The sequence below is a fragment of the Serinus canaria genome, chromosome 19 (assembly GCF_022539315.1).
Source record: "Serinus canaria isolate serCan28SL12 chromosome 19, serCan2020, whole genome shotgun sequence".
Taxonomy (NCBI): domain Eukaryota; kingdom Metazoa; phylum Chordata; class Aves; order Passeriformes; family Fringillidae; genus Serinus; species Serinus canaria.
In genome coordinates this window covers 10,767,664-10,789,799 of record NC_066332.1, presented here as the reverse complement: position 1 = coordinate 10,789,799, position 22,136 = coordinate 10,767,664, and the positions used below count along the sequence as shown (strand labels likewise).

The window sequence follows — 22,136 nt, the reverse complement described above, 5'->3', positions numbered from 1 at the left end:
AGGGATTTCAGGGAGTATTTTGGAAGGAGTTAGATCTTAAGAATTTTACAAATCTTGAAGGCAGGTGAGAGAAATAGTGTAAAAATAGGTGACAACTGTACAAGCAGAAATCAAAACCAGAAACCCTTCCATAGACTGGGAATTAATTTTCAAATGCTGAGTTGTTTTTGGCCTTACAAGGATGTGCTGATAAACTGCATCTTGACAGACAGACAGAGAGAGCACCCTTCCCAGTCTGGGCATTGTTTCCCATGGAGTAAACCCTGGCATCAATACTGAAGAACTAAATGGATTTTTTTCTATTAATCAGAAAAAAATCCCAGAATTCCACAACGATTCAGGCTGGAAGGGAGCCCAGAGGGTCCCTGGTGCCACCTCCCTGCTCAGGCAGGGCCATCCCAGAGCACAGGGCACAGCATTGTGTGCACAGGGCTCTGCAGTATCCCTGCTGAGGGAGACTCCAGCCCCTCCCTGGGCAGCTTGTTCAGGGCTGGGCACTGCCCAGGGCAGGAGTTGTGCCTCCTGGGCAGGGGCAGTTCTGGGCTCAGTCCCTGCCCAGGGACAGAGCCTGGGCCCTGCTCTGCCCCTCCCTGCACACAGGGACACCCATGGACAGACAGGAACAGACAGGGACACTCAGGGCTGAGGGCCCCTCTCAGCTGGGGCTCCTCTGCAGGCTGAGCAGCCCCAGCTCCCTCAGCCTTTCCTTGTTAGAAAAAATCCCCAGAATAGGGCACATGGCTTGCTCTACCAGAAAATCCACATTTTGTAGGAGCCACTCAAACTACACCTAGTGAACTGGAGCATCTAAAGCTGGATCTGGCACACAGGTCCAGCTCCATGTTAGGCAGCTCAGTTTTAAACTACAGGGTCTGGCTTTCTCAGGGGTCTGCAGGCAGGACCTGCTGCAGTTTACAGATCATACCTTGCTCCTCCGTGCTCTTTGACTTCCACGGTCTGAGGTCCAGCTTTGGGATCTGACTGCAGCTCACAAAGCCATGGGGGTAATCTATTAGCCTGGAAGATATTCCTTGATACTTTAGTGATGTGGGTATTGTCACATATTATTCGTGACAAGGAGATTTTGGCCAGTGAACAGCACTGGCAAGGAGTGAAAACCCCAGGGTTCTGCCACCAAAACCTGAAGGAGAAAGAAGACACACCAGATTTTTGTCTTCTGCCTTCTTCACATTGACAACTTACACAATATTAATTCCCATTAACACTAATTTCTTCTGCCAAGAACAAATATGAATTTCTATTATTTAAATCAAGAGCCCTGACTCGACAACTGGATAATTGTTAGTCTCACAATCTGAAGGTTTTGAGTTTGATCCTCACATGGGTACCATTTCTCGCCGGCCAGGGTCTGTGTACAAATCAAGGTGTCTCAAGCTGTTGTATTTTCCAGCATAAGTCTCATTCCATGGTTATGACAGTGGGAAGATGCCAGCAGTTCACGTCCCAGGCAGCAGACAAAGAACTTAATGTTACAACTCATTTTAAAGGTTTTTTGGCCACGCACACAAAGCAAAAGCATATTGACAGTGGTTGCATCCAACCACTATAAGCACACGAACCTTCGGTTAAAACAATGCTTGCTTGTTTTGAATAAAAGACCTGCTTGTATATCTTAAAACACAATGTACATAGCTCCATTATTAAGCTTAGAACTTCCTAACATCTCACTTGAAAAACTTTTCTGCAGCTTAGGGAGTTATTCTAGACAAGCGTTAATATCCAGACCACTGTTCCATTTGTCTGTACTTTTCTACTTCTTCTATAATTTTTCTGCTGACAGATCTTATGGCTACTGCCTAGCTCTAATCACAGTTCTGCTGTTTCTGAGGCCTGCCTTTTGCAGCTCTCCCAAAACCCTCTGATTTTAAGGATTCCCACAACTATCTTGCTTTACTTTTGGCCATGGACAGGTGCCTCAGATGAGGCACAGGTACCCTCTTTCTAATAGGAAAGGCTGCACAGACTGTGCACAGGCTGTGGTTACAGCCAAATGAGTGCCACGTTGGAAAAAGCCCTGTAATTACTCAATTTTTTTGAAAAGGGTTTGTTTCCTGCCATAAGAACAGGATTTTTAGACGTGTAACAGACTGTTTGACCCTAATCTCCTCATCCTGGAGCTTGAGCTCATCCTAAGTCTTTCTCAGCAGAACTGTTTCCCAGAAACATGGGTTGTGATCCTATTTTCAGGCAATATTGCTGGCAGGCACAGGGATCTTGCTTCAGAAATCCAGCTTAAAATGGGGAATGTAACTCACTGCTGCACCTGAAGCCCCTGAGCAACCTCAAGGAGGAGGAGGAGGAATTCAGGTGTGTTGAAACCTCAGCACTACTGAAGTGATTTTGGCTGACAAGAAAACCCCAACACACCACATCCATCACAAGCAAAGACCAAGCACTGCCACATGTCAGAGCAGAGGGTTCCAGTTCAGAACTGGGGGAGGGAAGAAGTAATAGTGAGATATCACTTTGCTGGGAAGGGATCTCAGCCCAGGATTTCAACCATAGGACAGGGAATAAGTACATGACGACAAAGAGAATGAAACTTTTGAAGGAGTACTGAAAAAAAAAAAAAAGCAACAAACAACTGGAGTTGGATCTGTAGTTTTCAGATCTGCATGAAGAAATCTGCATAAACTCCAGACTCCCTGTACTCTGGGGTTGGGATACCCAGCTCCCCTCCTACCTGTCCCCATCACGAATGTTCCTGAACTGTGTGCCAATGAGACAGGCCATAGGAGGCCCCACTCGGCCTCCTTTCACAAAGGGCTCTGCAAGGGCCCCAATCCAGATGTCAATACTCTTTGGTGTCCCATAGATCTTCAGGAATTTCCTTGCCTGGTTTCAATTCCCCAACACGTGCCCAAGTGACTTCACTCCAGAGGGCTGTGAGAGCCCACAGAATTTTCTCCAGGAGTTGTAACCAGCAAGTAGTTGAATGTCAGAGCAGCTAGAGCAGTGATGCACTACCCCCTCCTGGAAAGATTTTTCCCTCTTCTTCTCAAAGCTGGGACACCAGCAAGGCACCAAAATGTTTAAAACATTTTTCTATATTTCTGTTAATGCTACTGCCTTCCCACTCCTCCAGAGCCGGCTCCCCCGGCCTGTTTTGGAGAGCCATGTATCTGCAGGTGGGAGTTGTACCACCACCTTCCAGCAATGTTCTGCTCCACTCAGCAGGGATGCAGATGATGCTGCCTTCATTGAAAGCGAACCTGGACAAGATGTTGATGGCCCCTCTCTCTGTACAACGGGAGAACGACCAAGTTCTTCTCCACAGCTGTCCAGCCTTGGGGACAAACCACCCACTCCTCACAGCCCAAGTTACTTCAGCCACCAGACTCTGCCAACTGGACTAATTTTTCTGGACTGTAAACAGCCGAAAATTCACTGTGCCACAACTGGTGCTTAATTCTGCATCTTAGTGGAGGAGATGAGATTATGCTGCAGCAAACACCCCTGCTGTAAGCAGGATGTCATGGAATCATGGAACAATTTGGATTGGAAGGGCTAATAAAGTTCATCTCATTCCACCTGCCATGAGCAGGGACACCTTCCTCTATCCTAGGGTGCTCCAAGCCCCGTTCAGCCTGGCCTTGAGCACTTGCAGGGATGGGGCAGCCACAGCTTCTCTGGGCAACCTGTACCAGGGCCTCACCAACCTCACAGGAAATTTTTTTCCTGATATCCATTCCAAACCTACTGTCTTATGTCTAAAAAACAGGGAGCATTGGGAGGAAAAGACACATCATATGGTGCCTAGATGAGACCACTATCAAACAATTCCAGGACACTGAGAATTTGCTAAATCAGAAAATTAATTAGGGAGGGTTTTTGACCTTGCTATGCCACCAACACCTTTGTGGATGTCTAATATAAGGGAGTACAGCACTCATAGGTGGGTTGATACCTAAAGCTAAACCCAAATTCACTAGAAATACATGTAACTCCCACCTTGTCAGGTCTGGAAACCCAGGATTTGTGGTTCTGATCAGGTCTGCATATGATGGTGTTCCCCAATAAAGCATAGAAAAATCACAGCTTTATGTTGTGGCTAAGGCAGAGCAATCCTGTGAGTTGATGATGCCCCTGGATGTACTGCAAAGCCTCTGACTGGGATTAAAACCCATGGATCCAGCTCAGTTTTCATCCCAGTTTCAAAAAGGAGCCCTATTGCATCTCTCAAGATGTTGCTGACACAGCAGTTCTGGGTTCTAACCTCAGCATAATGACACTGTTGTGCAAGGACCCACTCAGGAGCCAGCTCTGAAGTGCTATCAACAATCTATTTCTCAAGACCATCTTGCAATGCCATTACAATGGTTTTGCACCTTGAAGAGCCCGGAGAGTGGTTCTGACACGTTTGGCTGTTTTTCTCTCTGGCACACAGATTCAGTAAAGAAATTATGATGAGATTTTCTTTACATATTGGAATCTGCTCTTCCAGTCAAGCGTGGCTGGGCTGGACCCTACAGATGATTGCAGAGAAGTCGCAGGGGACTTACAGCCCTAATTCCACTCCTGCAAACTTATTGCTGAACTATTTTACCTTTTTTTTTCACTTGGACAACAGAAACAAATCAGTCACTGAACACCAAGCTCCGGTCTGTGCAATGCCCTGTGTTCTTCTGCCTCCATGTCTCTCATGCAGCTTCAGCCAGGCTTTGCCTTCAGTGCTCAACCTCCATCCACTTACCTGTGGTTGTTCAGAAACAAGGAAAAAGTTTGAGAAAGAGCATCATAGAATCACTGAATATCCTGCATTGGGAGAGATACATAAGGATCACTGAATCCATCTCCTGAGTAATTTCAGCCAAGCATAGGCTGGAGAAGCTTCTCAATGTTTAATCACAAAAATGCCTGATTTCCACTTGTTTTTCTTTGTAAGCTCTGCTCCCACAGCTGACTTACCTCCTGGAAGGCCACGATCTCACCCGCGCTGCATGTTGAGTGCAGCTAAATCAAACCCAATCCTCTCAACCTCCTCAAAGAGCCGGTCCCAGAGCTCGCCCACCACTATTTGCTGCTGTGTCATCACTTGGCCTGGTCAGCCATGAGGCTCCGGAGATAGGGATCAATCCCACCTGCAGAGGTGGCACAGGGAAACTCGGATCAATTCCACCTGATGCAGGGACATGTGAGCAGTGCAGGGAGGACAGTGTGTGGCTAAGAGGCCCCAGAGAGGTGAGCACAGCTCGTATTTAATTATAAGCTTCTACTACATAAGAATTAATTTCCCTGCACTTAAAGAATTAGGAAGAAAATACTTTGAATAATGTTCTTGGAGGCCACAGCAATCAGTGATCAGACCACTTTGGAACATGATGGGCTGCCCTCATCTAGAGGGGACAGCTCTGTTGGGACAACTCTGGCTGGTATAAAGGCCATTTAATACCTTGAACACAAAACACTTTTGAATTTGGCTGAAGCAGGTGTTCATCCAGAGAGGGCAGAAAGGACGAATGAAATAAACTCACACTGCAGAAAAGGATTTACCTTCTTGAATGATTCTCCAGACAGCAAAGAAGGAGGTTCTGAGCTGAATTTCAGGAGTTATGGGTCTGTAATATTCATCTAAGCGGCCAACAGTTGGAGGGACAGAGGCATGAGCAGAGCGAAAAGCCAAGGCGAAGACATTGGATATCCGAGAATCCATAGACTCATTGTAGCCCCGGCAGCGAGGAATGAGCCTGTGGAACCTGCATCCCAACAGGAGAGACAGGTAGTCCCTGTAGGTTATGATCTAGGGGTAAACAAGGAAAGGGTGAACTGTTAATGTCTTGGCCATCAGTTTCTGTGGAAGCAAAATTGATTTTCATGTTCTCTCTGCCACAACACTCTGGCAGGTCAGAGCAACATAATAATAGGTTGGACTCAATGATATCAGAAGTCTTTTATAATCTAATTGGTTCTGTGATTTTGTGAAGATAAAAGCCTGCAAAATCCTCCCAAATATTGGCTCCTTGTAACTGCACCACTCCCATCAGGCAGGCAGAACTGCACCCTTCGTGCCTCAGATAGCAAAGATAACATCAGCAGATAATGGGGGTAGCACCACCCACAGGCAGCTCCCTCAGTCCTCCCACAGCAGAGATTTCCAGTCCTGCTCTCATGTCTCTCTGGGATATTGAGGAGGCAGCCCAATATAATTTAAAAAAGAAAAATCAAAATCTGTGTCAGTAGGAGAAAATGGATTGATTGTCTGAATACTGCATGAAGATGAAACCATTGATATAAACACAATGATGGAGATTATGCTTCTTGGACAATCCTTTGAGTGTTTGCCTTGCCCAACATGTTTTGTTGGGTTTTTTTTCCAACAATACAATAGTATTTAAATGGACAGCATAAAAACATAAACATTTTGATATTCCTGTGTTACTTTGTTTTCAGGGGTCTCAGGATGAGGGAAGAGACGACAAAGTTGACTCTATGTATCAGAAGGTTTGATTTATTATTATATGATATATAATATATAAAAACTATACTAAAAGAATAGAGAGAAGGATTTCACTACAAGGCTAAGTTAAGAATAGAATAGAATGTGTAAACAAAAAGTCTTCTCAGACTGAAATCAGTCAGACAAGTGTTTTGTGATAAGTTCTTAATTAGAAACAGTTTGACGGGGCTAATCACAAACTCCCCCCGTTGCATTCCACAACAACAAATAAGAATGGTTTACAATTTGTTCTTGAGGCCTCTCAGCTCTCAAGAGGAGAAAATCCTAAGTAAAGGATTTTTCATAAAACATGTCGGCGACATTCCTGCTTTTTATTTTTGTTGAACCAGCTCAGAAGACAGGCTTCAAAGGAGGTGCAATGCCTTTGGAAACCCCATGTCCCTTTCTCTCATAGGATCCAGGCTTTCCTGCTAGCTGTGAAACCTCATCTGGCTTTGAGGCCACTCCTGCTCGAAACTGGAGGCTGGATAAGAGACTTTGGGAGGTCCCTCCCAATCACAGAGGTGCTTGTGTGACCCCAGGATCCCATTCAGGGATGGGGTAGTGTGTCAAGCTAGTCAAGCTTGTGTGGGGTGGCCAAAGGGTGCAGCCCTGTCTCAAGGAGACACCGTGACTGGCTCCACCAGCACAAGGGGCTTCTTCATAGAATCCCGGAATGGTTTGGGTTGGAAAGGACCTTTAAGATCATTCCCTGCCATGGGCAGGGAATCATTGAGAGGAGAGGATTCACAATCCGAGGAACTTTAATCCAAATTTTCAGGACCATTTTTATCAGGTACAAAACACCGGTTAGAAAAGCTTTTCCTCTGACTTTTCTGTCTGTTCCTCAACCAAAAATGTGCCATTAAAAACCTCATCAAGCATTTTGTAAATTCAACAGTAGAGGTACATCGAACATTCAGGGGGACCCCTCTGTGCTTGTCATTTCAGGTATCTCTGTGATTTTGCTTTGGTCAAAAGGGGCTGGAGGAAAGAATTTGGTCCTTTCACCCCAGAATGCTGCACCCTTTGGCCACCCTGCTCTAGCAAAATATAACATGTGAATCCTGTGAGACTGCAGGCAGAGCCAGGAACAGGTGGGATGATGGCTGGTACCTGGATCATGGCTCCCAGGACCTTTTGTGCCTCCTGGTAGAGCCTCTCATCATTCCAGTGGGGATTGAGGCTCCTCAGCTTCCCAACCAGACAGTTGTGCTCCTGCAGGAAGAGCGTGTGCATACAGGCCAGCCCTAGCATCTTACTGGCACGGGTGTCACGGGGAGGGGCACACATGACACTGGAGTGGGAAAGTCACATTGGGAAGCACTCACAGAGGAATTTTTAGATGTCTCAATATTTATGTTGTGAAGAAAGTGAGTAAGATACACAGAGGAGGAGAGGGAAACCAAGGATTGGACAGCACCTGGCAAAAGCTGAATTTCTGCTGAGGCAACAAAAGCTAGGTGCTGTCCTGGCTGTGCTGAGAATCACAGAGAGGTGGGGAAGGCTTCAGTGAAGGGCTAGTAGCACTAACTTAAAAAGTTAAATACACGTAGGTGTTCTCCAGGTTCCCATATCAGAGATGTTTAGTCTCACAGCTCAAGAGAGAAATGCAAATGGGCAAAGGGAAGTCAAAATGGCCAAGGAAACTCTGAAACTCAGCAGGTCTCCCTCAAACCAGCTGAAACTGTGGCCAAAGCAAGGTGACAGTCACAAACAGGCTTTCTGGGGAGTAAAAGGAAAAGCAAAATGAGTCAACTTGGAGGAATAAATAACAAACAGCATCACAGAAAAATCTCAAATCCTTCTTCAAACATCTGCGGCAGGAAACGCAAGAGCAAGCAGGTGATGAGAGCATAGGCAAGCACTCAGAGAAAAGTAAATATGTTGCATTTAGTCCCCTTGTCCCACAGCAAATAGAGGCATTTGCTCCTGCACTTGGCACAGAGCCCTTTTCATCCACTCTCAAAGGCTGCCTGTGAGGGACTGCGGAAGGAGGAACAAATGCAGCACTGTGAGGTTTCCCTGAACAGAATGCATCCAGCCAGAGCTTCCAACAGAGCTCTGGGGGGAAACATTGAGCCCTTGGAGGAAACTGCACATGTAAAACTCCCCCAGTTCTCAGGGACCGGAAAAGTCACAAACAAGACACTTGAATTTTCAAAGGCGCTTCCGAAGCAGCCTGAACTGATAAGCTTTCCCATAAAAGAACTGATGGGTCTGTTCCAGCCATGGAACAGGAACTGCTCCTTGCTAAGAGTCTGCAGGGGCCAGAAGCCCCTCCTGGGAATTATCTGATGCTCCTGCCCACTCTGCTTCTCACTGAGTACCTGCCTTTGGCCACAGGTCCTGTGTGGTCCTCACCAAGGAGAGATCTGCACAGAACTGGGGGAGCAGGAGGGAGTGTGAAACACCATGAGCTTTCATGGAGAGAGCTGATGGATTCCAAGGACCATGGGGATGTTCAGAGGAACTTTGGCCAGATATGAAAGGGGCCAAGGGAATAGAAAGCAGCTCCACAGCTGATGAGATCTGTTGTGCCCTGAAGCTTTCTCCAGCACTGCCACAAGCAGCCTGGTGTGGCCAGTGCCAGCAGGAGTCAGTGGGATGTCCTGCTCTCCAAAAGAAATAGGCCAGAGAGACACTAATTTATGAGGTGTATCAGAAGCATCCCTCTCTGTGGTCCCACAGTTTTATGGAAAGCACTCCCAGTACTCCCTCAGCCTTCACAGTGCTGGGAACACACCTTAAAAGGCCACCTTGGTCTAGTCTTGGCCTCATACTCATTCCAGCTGGGATCCGAGCTCCTCTCAAATTGCAGCGGGGACATGCAAATGTTTCCTGCTGTGACCCAGCACAGTAGTTGTACATCTGTTCCCATCCCACTGGGATAGAGACAGCCATGGAAGGACAAGTACACACCAGCCATTGCCTCCAGGCCATGCTGCCACTGCTATGCCTGCTTGACTCCATCATGTCACTGGTTCCTAGGTTACTCTGGGCCCTACACCAGAGCTGCTGAGCATGGATGAGACACCTTCACTCCAGGTTTATCCTCACAAACAAGACTTGGAGAGGGTGAAGACCTTCCTCCTACTTAGCACAGACTGTCTCAGTCCTTCATGATTTGCTCCATTCCATTTTCTATTTAAATAAGAAAAACAAACAACTAAAGAAGTGAGCTGGAGCTGGTAGAACTGTCTGCTCCAGATTCCAGGTTTGAGGTGAAAGCACCCAACTCACTTGCAAGAAAACAAGGGATTCGAGCTGCCCCGCTGGCCTTCAGGCAGGGCTCCTTCCTCATGGGGCCGAAAGGCATGTACTCCCTGCCCCTGTCAGTGAAGTTGTGGTTCACAGCCAGGAGCCCCTTCTGGCTGTTCCGGTCCCACAGCCGCTGGGCCATGGCCGCCTCTCTGCCATCCAGGAACGAGGTGAGCGCGTTGATCTGCTCCTGCACCGCCCTGCCCCGCTGGCAGGCGGCAGCTGAGCGGAAGAAAGGGAGGCAATCCCTCCTGTTGGTGATTCGGGGTTCGTTGGGTGGGATCTGCAGATAGAGAAAAGGAAAATTCATCAGTGGCTCCGGAGATGGAGCCAGGCAGGAGCCCTCTCACAGGGCATAAGCCTTCAGCATAAATCTTGAGATGAAGGGTCAGATTGACAGCAGAGATGCTGCTCTAGGAGCCCAAGTCCAAAATAGCCTGGAGCCTAAAGTCCTATAGATTCCTAAAGTCTTTTCCCTGAAAATAAATATATTGGATTGCATCTTTAACAGTCAGTTTTCTTATCTCCATATCTACACCATAGAGAATTGTCATCCAGAATTTGTGACCCTTCCTTCCAGCACTCTCAAATGTGTGTCAGGGAAACACTCAGTGATGTTCCATCCCATCATAGTTTTTCTTGAGAGGAATTAGGAAGACATGTGGGAGCCAGAGCTGCAGCAGAACTTCAAAGGTGGGAGGGCAGGGCTGCTGGAGGGACATGGATATGATTTGGAGAAAAGGAGGCTCAGGGGGGCCCTTGTGGCTCTGCACAACTCCTGCCAGGAGGGGACAGCTGGGGGGGTCAGGCTGTGCTCCAGGGAACAGGAACAGGAACAGGAGGAGAGGGAACGGCCTCAGGCTGGGCCTGGGGAGGGGCAGGTTGGACATCAGGAGGAATTTCCCCATGGAAAGGGTGCTCAGGCACTGGCAGGGGCTGCCCAGGGAGGTTTGGAGTGCCCATCCCTGGAAGTGCCCAAGGAAGTCATGGACGTGGCACTCAGAGCTCTGGGCTGGGGACAAGGTGGGGATGGGGCACAGCTTGGACTGGATGATCCTGGAGGGCTTTTCCAACCCGAATGATTATGTGATTCTGTGATCTACTGGAGCAGGGACCAGGATGTGACTCCTGAAAATGCCACAGGTACTGCTGGAAGATCTCAGCACTCCCTTTTCCCGTGCAAAGAGTACTTAAGTCCCGTGGATTTTCTGTGGTATTGACACTCCCCAGTGCCTGTCTGTGACATTTCCTGTTTTCCAGGCATCACCCATGCTACCTTTGCACAACAGCTCCAAAGAAAAATCACATTTCTGAAGGAGATGGCCAAATGCCTGGAAACCTGGCAAAGACTGTGCCTGTGCCTGAACCCAGGGACTGCCCCTGGAACACAGCACTGCCACCACACAGAGTGCTCTGACCTCCTTGGCCTCTTCTGGGAGGATATTCTTCCATGGCCAAGGAGCATGAGAGCCACCAACATCTCCTGGTTGGAAAGCAGATGCCCTCTCCCTTCCTGCCCTGGAAGAAGGAGGAGGAGGCTGCCTGTACCTGGATGGGAAAGCAGGGAGGCTCCTTGGCACAGCTGGTGTCACAGTCTGTCCTGCCACTGAAGGGGACTCTGGGCTGAAATCCAGGTCATGGTCAATAGACTGGCCCCACCACATGAACATGAGGGATCTCTGCTGGTCCATCCACAGCTGCTCCAGGGGGAAGCGGACAATCTTGTTGGACGCTTGTCGGACCTGTGGGGGTGGAAGCAGAACACTCTGGGGAGAAATGACATGCGTGAATGGGTGCACCCAGTTGCGGGGTCGTCAGAAAAATTCCCAGGGCACTTCTTGTGCTTTGCAGACAAAAAACCCCAAATCTGTCTGTGCAGGAAGGTGTCACCATCACCAAGTGCCCTTCACTGAGCAGAGTGCTGCTCTGGCTCTAGGCAGGATTCTGAACCTCCAGGCCAATGCTGTCCCTGGATGGACTTAGGGAAATAGCTAAGCAAGCCTGCGAAAGGGAGACTAAAAGAACTTTTTTTAATAGAAGTGTAGAAAAAATAGCCCCAGGGAATTTCTGGAAATTATCTGGAAGTCCTCCTCCCTTCTCATCCCTTCCTCATTGATCACAGTTCTCCCACCTCCATGTATTACTACAGAAAAAGTGGACACAGTGCTGTGGAGGAAGGTTAGGAAGTACAAGAAATCCATGAACACAACCCCAGCTCCTCCTCATCAGAGCTGTTGTTGCACCAAACTCAAGCAACCAGAAGCCACCTCACAGTGTCCCCGGTCACATCCAGGTGCCACAAGAGCCACAACCCCTGCACTTCACCCATCCAGGGACCCCCACATAGCACCTTTGATCATACATTTTTTGTTCTGGGGATTCCCTGACTCACTTTATCCTCTGGCATAATTGCTTTTCAGGAAACAACTGCCACAGACCAAATAAAAAAAGGTAAGTAAAATAATTTGGCTTAAATGCACTCAGTTTAAAAGAAGATATTGTATAATTCTATATTCCTCCTGTGATTCTGCAGCAATCAGATTAATTTTCCTTTGCTTTTCCTGAAGGCATGGGACTTAGAAAGCATTTCTAATAGACCCCCTGGATATTCTCAGACCATCACCCTGAAGCTGGTGAATTTAAGCCCCTCTAACCTGATCCTCAATTCCAGCTAGTGGATGAGCCCTTTGATGCCTGCAGTCAGTCCTAGAACTGACAATCCCTAGGCCTAACACTGTGTTCTGAGACTGTTACAAACATTACCAGGGGAAGGAGGAATCCAGAGAAACACCTTCCTTCCGTCCACCCACAGGGCACGGACACGCCATCCTCATATTCCGCTGGCAGCCACCTGGCCAGGGCTCTGTTGGAAGCTCCTAGGGATGGGTTCCTCCTGTCAGAGGCAATGGAAAAACAGCAAACAGTTGGAGCCAAGAGCTTGTGGATATGGAGAAACATGGACCTTTGAATGGGAGCACGCCATGGTTGGGGAACTGTTGCAGCTCTATAGGTTTGAGTAAACCTCAGTAAACCTAAGGATTAATAACAACAACAACAATAATCATAGAATTGTTTAGGTTGGAAAAGACCTTCAGTAATCTGCCCCAATTCTCAGCCTCTCCTAGGCAAGACCTCAAGTGCCCCTGATGTCATCCAGCCTGAAAAAAGGCCCTCAGACTGTGGTTGGAAAACAAAGTTGGAAGCTGAACACCATGGAAAAGGGGAAGAGCTTTGGGATGGAATTACCTATGGTCTTGAACATAAATTGGGGGATTTGGACTGTGAGGTTACTGTGCTGGGTGATTTTTTGAAGGTCATTAATGAAGATGTCCCTGCCCATTGCAGGGGGTTGGACTAGATGGCCTTTAAACCTTTTCAAAATCACTTCCCACGCAAACAATTCTGTGACTCTATGACTGTAGTTTGATTAGATGTCCTAGAGTGATTTCATGATGCTCGTATCCCCATTAATCTGTTTAGCCCAGAAATAAGTTTTGCACCTTTAAGATTGGTGGTGGGGAGAGAAGTGGTGGGGAGAGAAGAAGCGTGCAGTTTGTTTTCAGATGCTGCACTCACTCCTCCACATTCCTGCTCCCGGACTGCGTTGTCTGCCGCGCAGAGAGACAGTGGGACAGAGCTTTCCTTTGCTTTTTAGTTAGTTTTTAGCTCGCTGAGGCAGAGAAGTTCTCTGGACTGTAGTTTTTCTTTTTCCTTAGAACTGTTTAAACCTGCTCTGGACTGAACACCCAGCAGAGCACCTGCAGCTCCCACCTGTGGCCCACCAGGCCAGGCCTGGCCCACGACATTTCCAGTACCGGAGGGACTGATAAGTGACTGAGTGAGCTGAGCTCCATCCCGGGGAGGGGATTTTCTCAGTTTGTCATCTCTTTTGGAGCAGCAAGGGGTTTTATTGTTTAATTTTGTTCCTTTTTTTTGTGCTCGTGAATGCTTTGCCTGTTAAATTAAATTTTTTTCCACTCTTCTCCAAGGAAATATTTTCCCGAACTGTCTGGGGGAGGGGCAGCTTGAATCTGCTTTCTAGAGGAGCCCCTTCAGAGGTTCTCTCCCAAATTTGCACTAAACCAGGACAAATACACCATTAAATCCTTAATCAGAGTACTAACATACTTTCTTTAGAGTGCACATCCAAAGTGTGTTCTGTGGTGGCCTCTCACCCACAGGGGGTGTAGCACTGCCCCAGGCAGTGGAGAAACAGAGCACAGCTGAGCCCACCTTCCCCAGGGCCTCAGGTCTGGATCATGTGTAATGGACCTGTCCTTATCCCAGAGCCCACATCGCCCCCTGAAGTGGAAGGAGGCAGGAAGGTCTCTCCTTTGTTCTTATACAATCTCCTGAAGGCTAAAGCACCCTGGAGCAGGAAGAGCTGGCTGAGCTCCTTCCTCGGCCTCAACTGCTCCCAGGAGCTTCCCAGCTCTGTTTTTACAGGGAATGTTTCTGAACTGTCCCTATAAAACACCCCATGCTCAGCAATTTCCCATGTCACCACATTCCCCATTCCAGCCATGGGAGGGGCAGGAGATGCTCTCCCAGCCTATATGCCCAGATTTCCTCCCACACAGTGTGGGACAAAGACATGGCTAGATCATGCCCAGTATGGATTTAGGTCAGAAGCCCTTGGAGACCCTGCCAACGGGCAGGGCCAGACAAAGAATCTGTCCCCAGCATGGAGCTCCTCCTGTTTTGGCAAAGAGCTGGTTCAGGTACAACACCAGGAACCTTCCAAACAGGACTGGAATCAACAGCTCCACACGTTACTAGGAAATACTGTGGAGTGTGAAACTCTAAAACAAGGTGCCTGTGTGAATCTTCCCTGGGGAAGTGGGCCTAGTTTTACTTATGGAGGATGCTCGACATCCATCCATAGAATAATTTAGGTTAACCACCAGTCCAGATCACTCAGTGCCACATGCAGTCCTTCCTTGGACACCTCCAGGAATGGGGACGCCACCAGCCCCCTGGGCAATTCCAATACCTGACCACCCTTTCCAGGGAGAAATTCCTCTTGATGTCCAACCTGAGCCTCCCCTGGTGCAACTTGAGTCCATTTCTTCTCCTTCTGTCCCATCCATCCATCCATCCATCCATCCATCCATCCATCCATCCATCCATCCATCCATCCATCCATCCTCCTGCTGACACAGCCCCTCACCTGTTGTTGCACTCTCCAGTAATGGTTCTGTAGCCAGAAGATGCACAATTTATTTTCTTATCCTGCTGGTCACATACAGTGGCCTTGAAAATCACCTCCACCTGAGCTGGAGTCAGCAAGTCTGGCAAGGAATAAGGGAGAAAAAAGACATGCAGGAACACAATGGCCCTGCTTGTTTGATCATGAAAAAGTTTTCCTGTACCTAGTACCTGTACCTAGCATCATCTGCACAACCACAATGTGCTGTCATTTAACTCCTCCTGCTTGAAGACATGCCAAGGATGCTCTTTGAGCAGCAGATGCTTTTGCTGGTTTGGAAATTAGCAAACACAGCAAAGCTATGGTCAGGTCTTATTTATAATCACATGATAGGCTCTTGCAGCAGCAGAATGGTTTTCTAGTATTGGCATTTCCTCTCCTCTCCCTTTTTATCTCCACCATAAAATGCAGCCACAGCTATCCTAGGGGCTGTTACAAGTTTTTCCCCTCGGAAGAAGTGTGTGTCACCCCTGCTCAGAGCTGCCGGGAAAAGAACCATCCTGAGGCTGGGCTCACCGAGGGCATTGTGTTTTGCTGTGCACATTTCCCTTGAAGGGAAGTTAAGTGGCAGAGTTTAACAAGAAAAGTCTTACAGAATCACAGAATCATGGAATGGTTTGGGTTGGAGAGACCTTAAAGACCATCTTGCTCTAACCCCCTTCCCTTGGGAAGGGTAGGGACACTTTCCCAAGTTGCACCAGCCTGGCCTTGGACACTTCCAAGGAGCAGTCACAGCTTCTCTGGACAACCTGTGCCAAGGCCTCAGCACACTCCCAGCCAGCAATTTCTTTCTAACATATAATCCAAATCTCTCCTCTTTTAATTTAAAGCCATTTCCTCTTTTCCTGTCATTAACTACCCATGTAAAAAGTTCCTCCCTCTTTTTTTATAAGCCCTTTTAGGCACTGGAAGGCGCTCTAATGTCTCCCCAGAGCTTTCTCTTCTCCAGGCTGACCCTCAGCTCTCCCAGTCTATCTCCACAGGAAAGATGCTCCTTCTTTGCTCTTGCTGCTCACTCCACATCCCAGCCCTCTGAGGTTTCCTGGTCACTGCTGCCACCAACAGTCTGGGTTACAGCATGGTTTAAAAAGCCACTGGGCAGGTGGTAGGAGGTGGCAGCCAGGTGGCCCTCTCAGGGTCTGTAGTGGTACTGGAGCATTGGTCCTGGATGGAGAGGCTGGAGCTCTGCACAGCCAGTTCTGCCATCACCGTACAACTCATCCTGTCCCCGAGCAAAGCCAGAGCACCCCATGATGTGCCTTATCCTGCCAGTGCTTTACTGTAATGTTGGTAAAGTGAGGCCAGGCTAGATGAGGCTTGGAGCAGCCTGGAACAGAGGAAGGTTTCCCTGCCCATGGCAGGGGTGGCACTGGATGGGCTTTGAGGTCCCTTCCCACCCAAAACATACCATGATCCCCATGAGTTCATATGTATATGTGTCCCTGAGCTGTTCTTTTTACGGGCCCTGATTTGTCTCCTCTCAGCAGCCTGGCCTTGCCTGACTCCATCTCACAGAGGATGTTGTTCCTCCAGACACACGCTGAAATGTCCTCTCACATCCCCCCATTCTCTCTTTGGACAGTGTCATGTCTGTGATGTGACTTCAGTGATGTCTGAGGTCTGGCTGAAGAACTGCCCTCCTTGGGGCCAAGCTGCTGGGAGTCATCTCTGGGTTTGCTCATTCCCTACTCAAGCAGCAGAATATCTACCAAAGCCTTCCAAGCTTTGACCCATTGGAACTTGAACCTCCATACAGCAGAAGGAACCAGGGAAGTGCACAAAACACTTCCACTAACTGAGAAACCCCCAAATAATATTTAAGATGGAGTAAGAGCGCAGAAAAATAACTCAGCTTTGCTTCACTGCAGCCGCATGGGAAAGATTTGTCACAGCCCACCCCAACCCCCTTTCCTTTGCTCCTCCCAAGCCCCAGTGACCAAGCCCTGTATCTTCCTCCTCTGCCTTCCTCTCAGCAAGGAGGATCCTACCTGTGACGTTGAAGTCCCCCCTCACAGCCCATCTCAGCTTCTCTTTGAGCAGGCTCAAGGTGGTCTGCAGATAATCCGCTGCCTGGACAGCCTCTCGTGTCCCCCCCACTGGCTGCTTGAAATAACTCAGGAGTTCTGCTGGGGTCAAGGCATTGTTCTGCAGGTTCTTCTTTATGCTGCAAGGGACAGGAAACCAAAGTCTGAAATGGAGCAGGGAATGCTGCAGTTGCACACCTGAGTATCAGGCACAGCATGTCGTAAGTCTGAACTGCTGGAGAGAGTCACTGCGAGAGGCCAGGGCTGCTCCTAGCACCCTCCACAGAGCAGCAGAGAGACTTGCAGGAAGGGAGTCCCTGAAACTGCCCAGCTCCACCTGCCAGAAGGCAAATAACATCCATGAGGCACCAAACCTCACTCAGCTCTTATCCAGATCATCAGTATCTCTCACTGTCCAGAGGCCTCATCAGACCACCCTGTCCTAAAGCTACTGGAGTCGCCTCTCAGCTGGAGGAGTCCCCAAGCCAGGGAGGGGATTCAGAGTGTGGCTGCTGGTGGAGGGCAGGGATGGGCTGGTAGGAAGCTGGATACTCCCAAAGCATGGCTGGGAGCACCACAAAATGTCCTCACTGCAGCATCCAGCTGTTTGCTGCACCCATTGGAGGGAAGCACTGGAAATAAGCAGGAGCCTGTGCTGGTCTCAACTCAGGGCTCCTGTTCAGAGCACCCTGAGGGGTGCAACATAGCCCAGCAATAGCATCAGGTGCATCTGTGAAGGTGGGAGGCCCTGGCGCAGGGTGCCAAGAGGAGCTGGAAGTGTGCAAGGCCAGGCTGGATGGAGCTTGGAGCACCCTGAGATAGTGGAAGGTGTCCCTGCCCATGGCAGGGGCTGGAACAAAATGAGCTTTGAGATCTCTTCCAACCCAAACCAGTCCAGGATTCTGTGATTCTTTGAAAACTGAGGCAGAGGAGCCACAGTTCCCGGCGACCCCATAGACTGGTGTAAACTCAGGGTGAGCAGCCAAAGCTGGATGAGAGCCGACTGTGCTCCCAGAGCTCCCCGTGCTGCTGTCCCTGTGCTGCGGGGAGGAGGAGAGGTGGGGGAAGCTGCAGGAGATGACAGGGACAGGGACAGGGGACAGAGACAGGGTCAGGGACAGTGGACAGGGACAGGGGACAGGGAACAAACAGGGATAGGGGACACAAACTGGGGACAGGGGACAGGCACAGAGGCAGGAGACAGGGGACAGGGGACGCGCCACACCCAGCCCAGCTCTCATGGCTCCCATGTGCGCTTGTAGGCGGCATCCATCAGCTGCCGGGTCTCGGCCACGCTGCTCAGCAGGGATGTGTCTGACAGCTCCAGCGGCACATCTGAGCAGGGAAAGGGAAGAGCGGAGGTGAGGGTGCCGGCAGGGAGCATCCCTGTGCCTCCTCCACCTGGGAATTGGACACAGCAGTGCTGGAGGCAAGTGCTGCTCACTCTCCAGAGATCTGCATACAAATATATTCCTATGAGGAGTTTGAGAGTCTGTCCTGGGCATGAAGAGAATCCCTCCATCAGTGGAAGCTTCAAACAGCCCCAAACAGTGAGAGGTGCAGGCACCATCTGTGCTGCCTTTTCACAGCAGAGCATTTGAACAGGGTGCCCAGAGCAGCTGTGGCTGTCCCATCCCTGGCAGTGCCCAAGGCCAGGCTGGATGGGACTTGGAGCAACCTGGAATAGTGAAAAGTGTTCTGCCCATGGCAGGGGGTGGAATGGGATGAACTCTAAGCTCCCTTACAATCCAAACTGTTCTGGGATTCTCTGGTTCTCTAAGCAGCCTGATTTCCCCACCTCTTTCCCGAGTCCTTCCTGAAACCACCTGCCATTTTCACTGCCCCCCTTCCTGCCCTGGGGGGAGCTCCCAAAATGAATTTCATCTCCATCATCTGCTGACTGTGGGTCACAGAAAGGAAGGGAACAGGCCCTGAGGGCTTCTCTGAGTGACAGCACTTTCCTACAGTTTCTGGGAAAGAGGAAAACTTCAGAAAATAGCACAAAGGGATACATATCTACCAAATCTCCCCAGTTTCTTTTAAATATCTTCCCAGATCAGCCCAGAGCTCACCTCTTGGACAATTCTGATGAGAAAAATTATTGCCTGGACTGCCATTTGAGACAAATTAAAAGCCAGGCATGTGCTTTTCATAAGGATTTGACATTGTAAATTAACCGATGGAGGTCTCCATATATTTTGGAGCAGTGATTCAGGGCTGGAGGTGGAGTGACTGCCTCATCCCTACACTCCACAGGCCCTGGTAGCTCTCTCAAGGTGCTGGCACAGGGAGGGAGATCCTGGTTCCATGGGCATGGACCAGTGCTGGGAACTGATCTCCTCTACCTGATTTTAAGGAATCAGGCAGGATGTGAAGTAGTCAAAACCTGAAAGAGCCAAGATTGGTGCCACAGGAGGTACAAACTGTGCCCCTTCTGGCACCTTTTCAGAGCCGTGCTGCTGAATGACAGTCTCTTCCAGACATAGCTTGATCTTCCCCCCTCAGAAAATCCCCTGATCTGCAAAGCCTGAGAAAGGACAATACCATAGGAAGAGGATACAGATGGCTGGAACAGGCTGAGGATCACCAGCAGCCCCAGGAAGGTTTCTGCCTTCATCCATGCAAAGAAATGTAAGTGAAGATGACCAAGAACATATGGATGCATCAGGAAGGTCTGTGCCAAGGCGGAGGATGGCAAGGGAGCTCATGGAGCATCCCCTGCCCAATGCAACGCTTCCAGGAGGGAGTGCACTGCCTCAGAGCTCCTGCCAGTGCCATGTGGAAAAGGAGCAGCCTCCTGTCCCAGGGACTGCCAGTCCTGGTGGGAACTGGGAATGTGCTGCTTGGGACTTCGGGGACAACACAAAGAAACCAGAACCTGCTGCCAGCACAGCACCCAGAGTGTGCAAGGGAAGAGCTGGTGGGGAAGAGGGAAGAGCCAGGATAGCGCGGCAGGTCCTGTACACCTCTGTTTCTCTGCCTTTAAATTCCAAGAGTCCTCCTTGCAAATAGTCATGCCACACACAACATTACATAAAAACAAATAAGGACTGTATTCTCTTTATTCCTGATTAGCCTGGGATTGAGGATATTCAGAATAAAAGTTACACCAAAAATTTGGAGGAAATGTTGTTACAAAAATCACTATGAGTGAACTGTTTGTGTTCCTCAATAGAGCCAGAGTGAAGCCAACCATGAGCTGGGTATCACTCTATCCCCATAATTATACAATACAGCATTTATATTTGTGTTTTAATAGGAATTTATTCAGTTGTTACCTAGCTGTTCCTTTAACATGGGCTGTGGAAAGAGTAGGAAGTATTTAATGGACATTTAATAGATCTTTCGGATGTTTTTCCCAAAGCTGACCCACTCACCTCCCAAGGCTGCTCCAAGCAGTCAGCTCCCAGAATGAGCCCAGAGCTGTGGGCTGAGCACCCACCGCGAAGCTGCCCCAAAGGCACCCCAAAATGCCGGCTCGGCCCCGTCTCTGCGGAGCAGCCCCGGCAGCAGCAGCGCCGCGCTCCAGGCGCCAGCGAGGGTGGAAGCAGCGGGAACCTCAGTGCTCAGCCCCAAACTCAGCCTCAGCTCTCCAGTCCCACCCCTGGCAGAGAAACAAACTCTCCACAAGAGAAAAGCGCCTGTGCCCGGGCCAGGTTCTCACCTGTGATACGCAACCTCCTCCTGGCCCGCGACCCCTCCGCGCCCGCTTTTATCGGCCCGGCGTTATCAGCGGGGCTGTCCGGGGCACGCCCCTGGCCTGGGGGCCAGGCCAGTCCAGCGCTCACCTCACCTCACCTCCCACTCTGTGCCCGGCGGGGAGGCTCCTTTGCTCGCCTGATGCTTCGCCGGAGCTTTCCCTGGATTTTTGAAGGTGGAGATATGACCACTTCATGGTGGTTTGAGAGTCTTGAGCCCTTCTGGGGGTGTCTTCCAGGGACAAGGTTCCTCCCCCGTGGTGCTCTTCATCCTCTGCCGCTTTTAAAGGTCAAAGCAAGGCTTTCACCTCTACTCCTGGAGACACCTGCAGTGCCCAGAACCCCTCCATTCCACCTCCTGACGTGCTCTGCCCCACATCCCCTGGGGGTCCACGAGAGCTGCTCCTTCTTCCTGCACAGGAGAAGGCACTGGGATGATGGTTTGAACAGGCATCATCCTCCAGCTGCTGGTCTGGAGAATCTGGTCTGCCCAAAGTGCTGGTGCACCAGGAGCTCAGCTGGCAAAGCATCTCCTCTCCCGTGGGCCAAAGCCCCTCTCCCTGTCCCAGAGCAAAAGCATCTGATGGACAAATGCTGACAGGGCAGAGGGATAGTGCTGGATCAGTGAGGGATGTGTTTGAGCATGGAAGTACATGGGGAGGCAGAGGAACTGCTCCTCAGCTCCCCCTCACTGCACATTGCAGTTGTGTTTTCCCTCATGGATCAGAACTTCTTGGATCAGCAGCAAAAGACTGGGAGCAACTGAGTTCCAGCCAGGGCTCCCCAGGGCTGGTTGGATGAAGATCTTCACTTTGACTCTGTCCTGCATGGACACCCCAGGACCCACAGCGGCTGTAGAATGGTACAGGTGGTGCAGTGCCTCTGGCAGTGACTCTGCAGGTGTGCCCATCCCCAAAGCTGGAATCCACCACCCCCATACCCAAAGCTGCCTCCTTGTAAGTGGAGCCATGAACTGATGATGGTCCTGGTGCTTTAATATTTTAAAGACAAACACAATACAAATTACAAATCTTGCAGGGAGGTCCAGTGAGGCTGGTCCTGTTTGCAGACTGGTTTTGACAAACTGGAGGGAGTCCACCTGAGCCCAGCAGAAAGCTGGGTTTGGTCAGCCTGGAGGGAAGAAGGCTCTGGAAGCCTTACTCTTGACTTTGACTGTCTCATGAAAGGGCTGCAGAGCAGAGAGAGCTGTTCAGTATGCAGGGATGGGACAAGAGGCAATGGCAAGTGGTACTGCCAAGAAAATTCCCAACAGATGTAGGAAAAAAACCAGGATAGTGGTAAAGTGCTAGGACAGGACCCAGAGCACAGGTGGGGCCTTCAGCCCTGGGGATAATGCTTCCTTGAATGAGACCCTGAGCCTTCAGGGTGACCCTAACCCAAGAGACTCAAGAGGTCTCCAGCCCACCCCTTTCAGTGTGAGACAGAAGCAGAACGTCTGCCTGAGGTCCCAACTTCAGCACCAACTC

The 22,136-nt window shown here is 49.7% G+C and overlaps 1 protein-coding gene across 1 annotated transcript; it reads right to left on the bottom strand.

The window, feature by feature from the left end:
- Nucleotides 1-881: 881 nt before the first annotated feature.
- LOC103820227 (eosinophil peroxidase) lies at nucleotides 882-19,568 on the bottom strand. Its single transcript, XM_009094872.4, is given in 15 exon segments — nucleotides 882-1,010; nucleotides 1,012-1,141; nucleotides 2,705-2,945; nucleotides 4,936-5,055; nucleotides 5,058-5,102; nucleotides 5,515-5,761; nucleotides 7,574-7,754; nucleotides 9,697-10,001; nucleotides 11,267-11,328; nucleotides 11,331-11,460; nucleotides 12,482-12,611; nucleotides 14,889-15,009; nucleotides 16,916-17,091; nucleotides 18,196-18,286; nucleotides 19,496-19,568. Coding segments are annotated over 15 exon segments (2,181 nt in total).
- Between the last annotated feature and the right edge of the window lie 2,568 nt (nucleotides 19,569-22,136).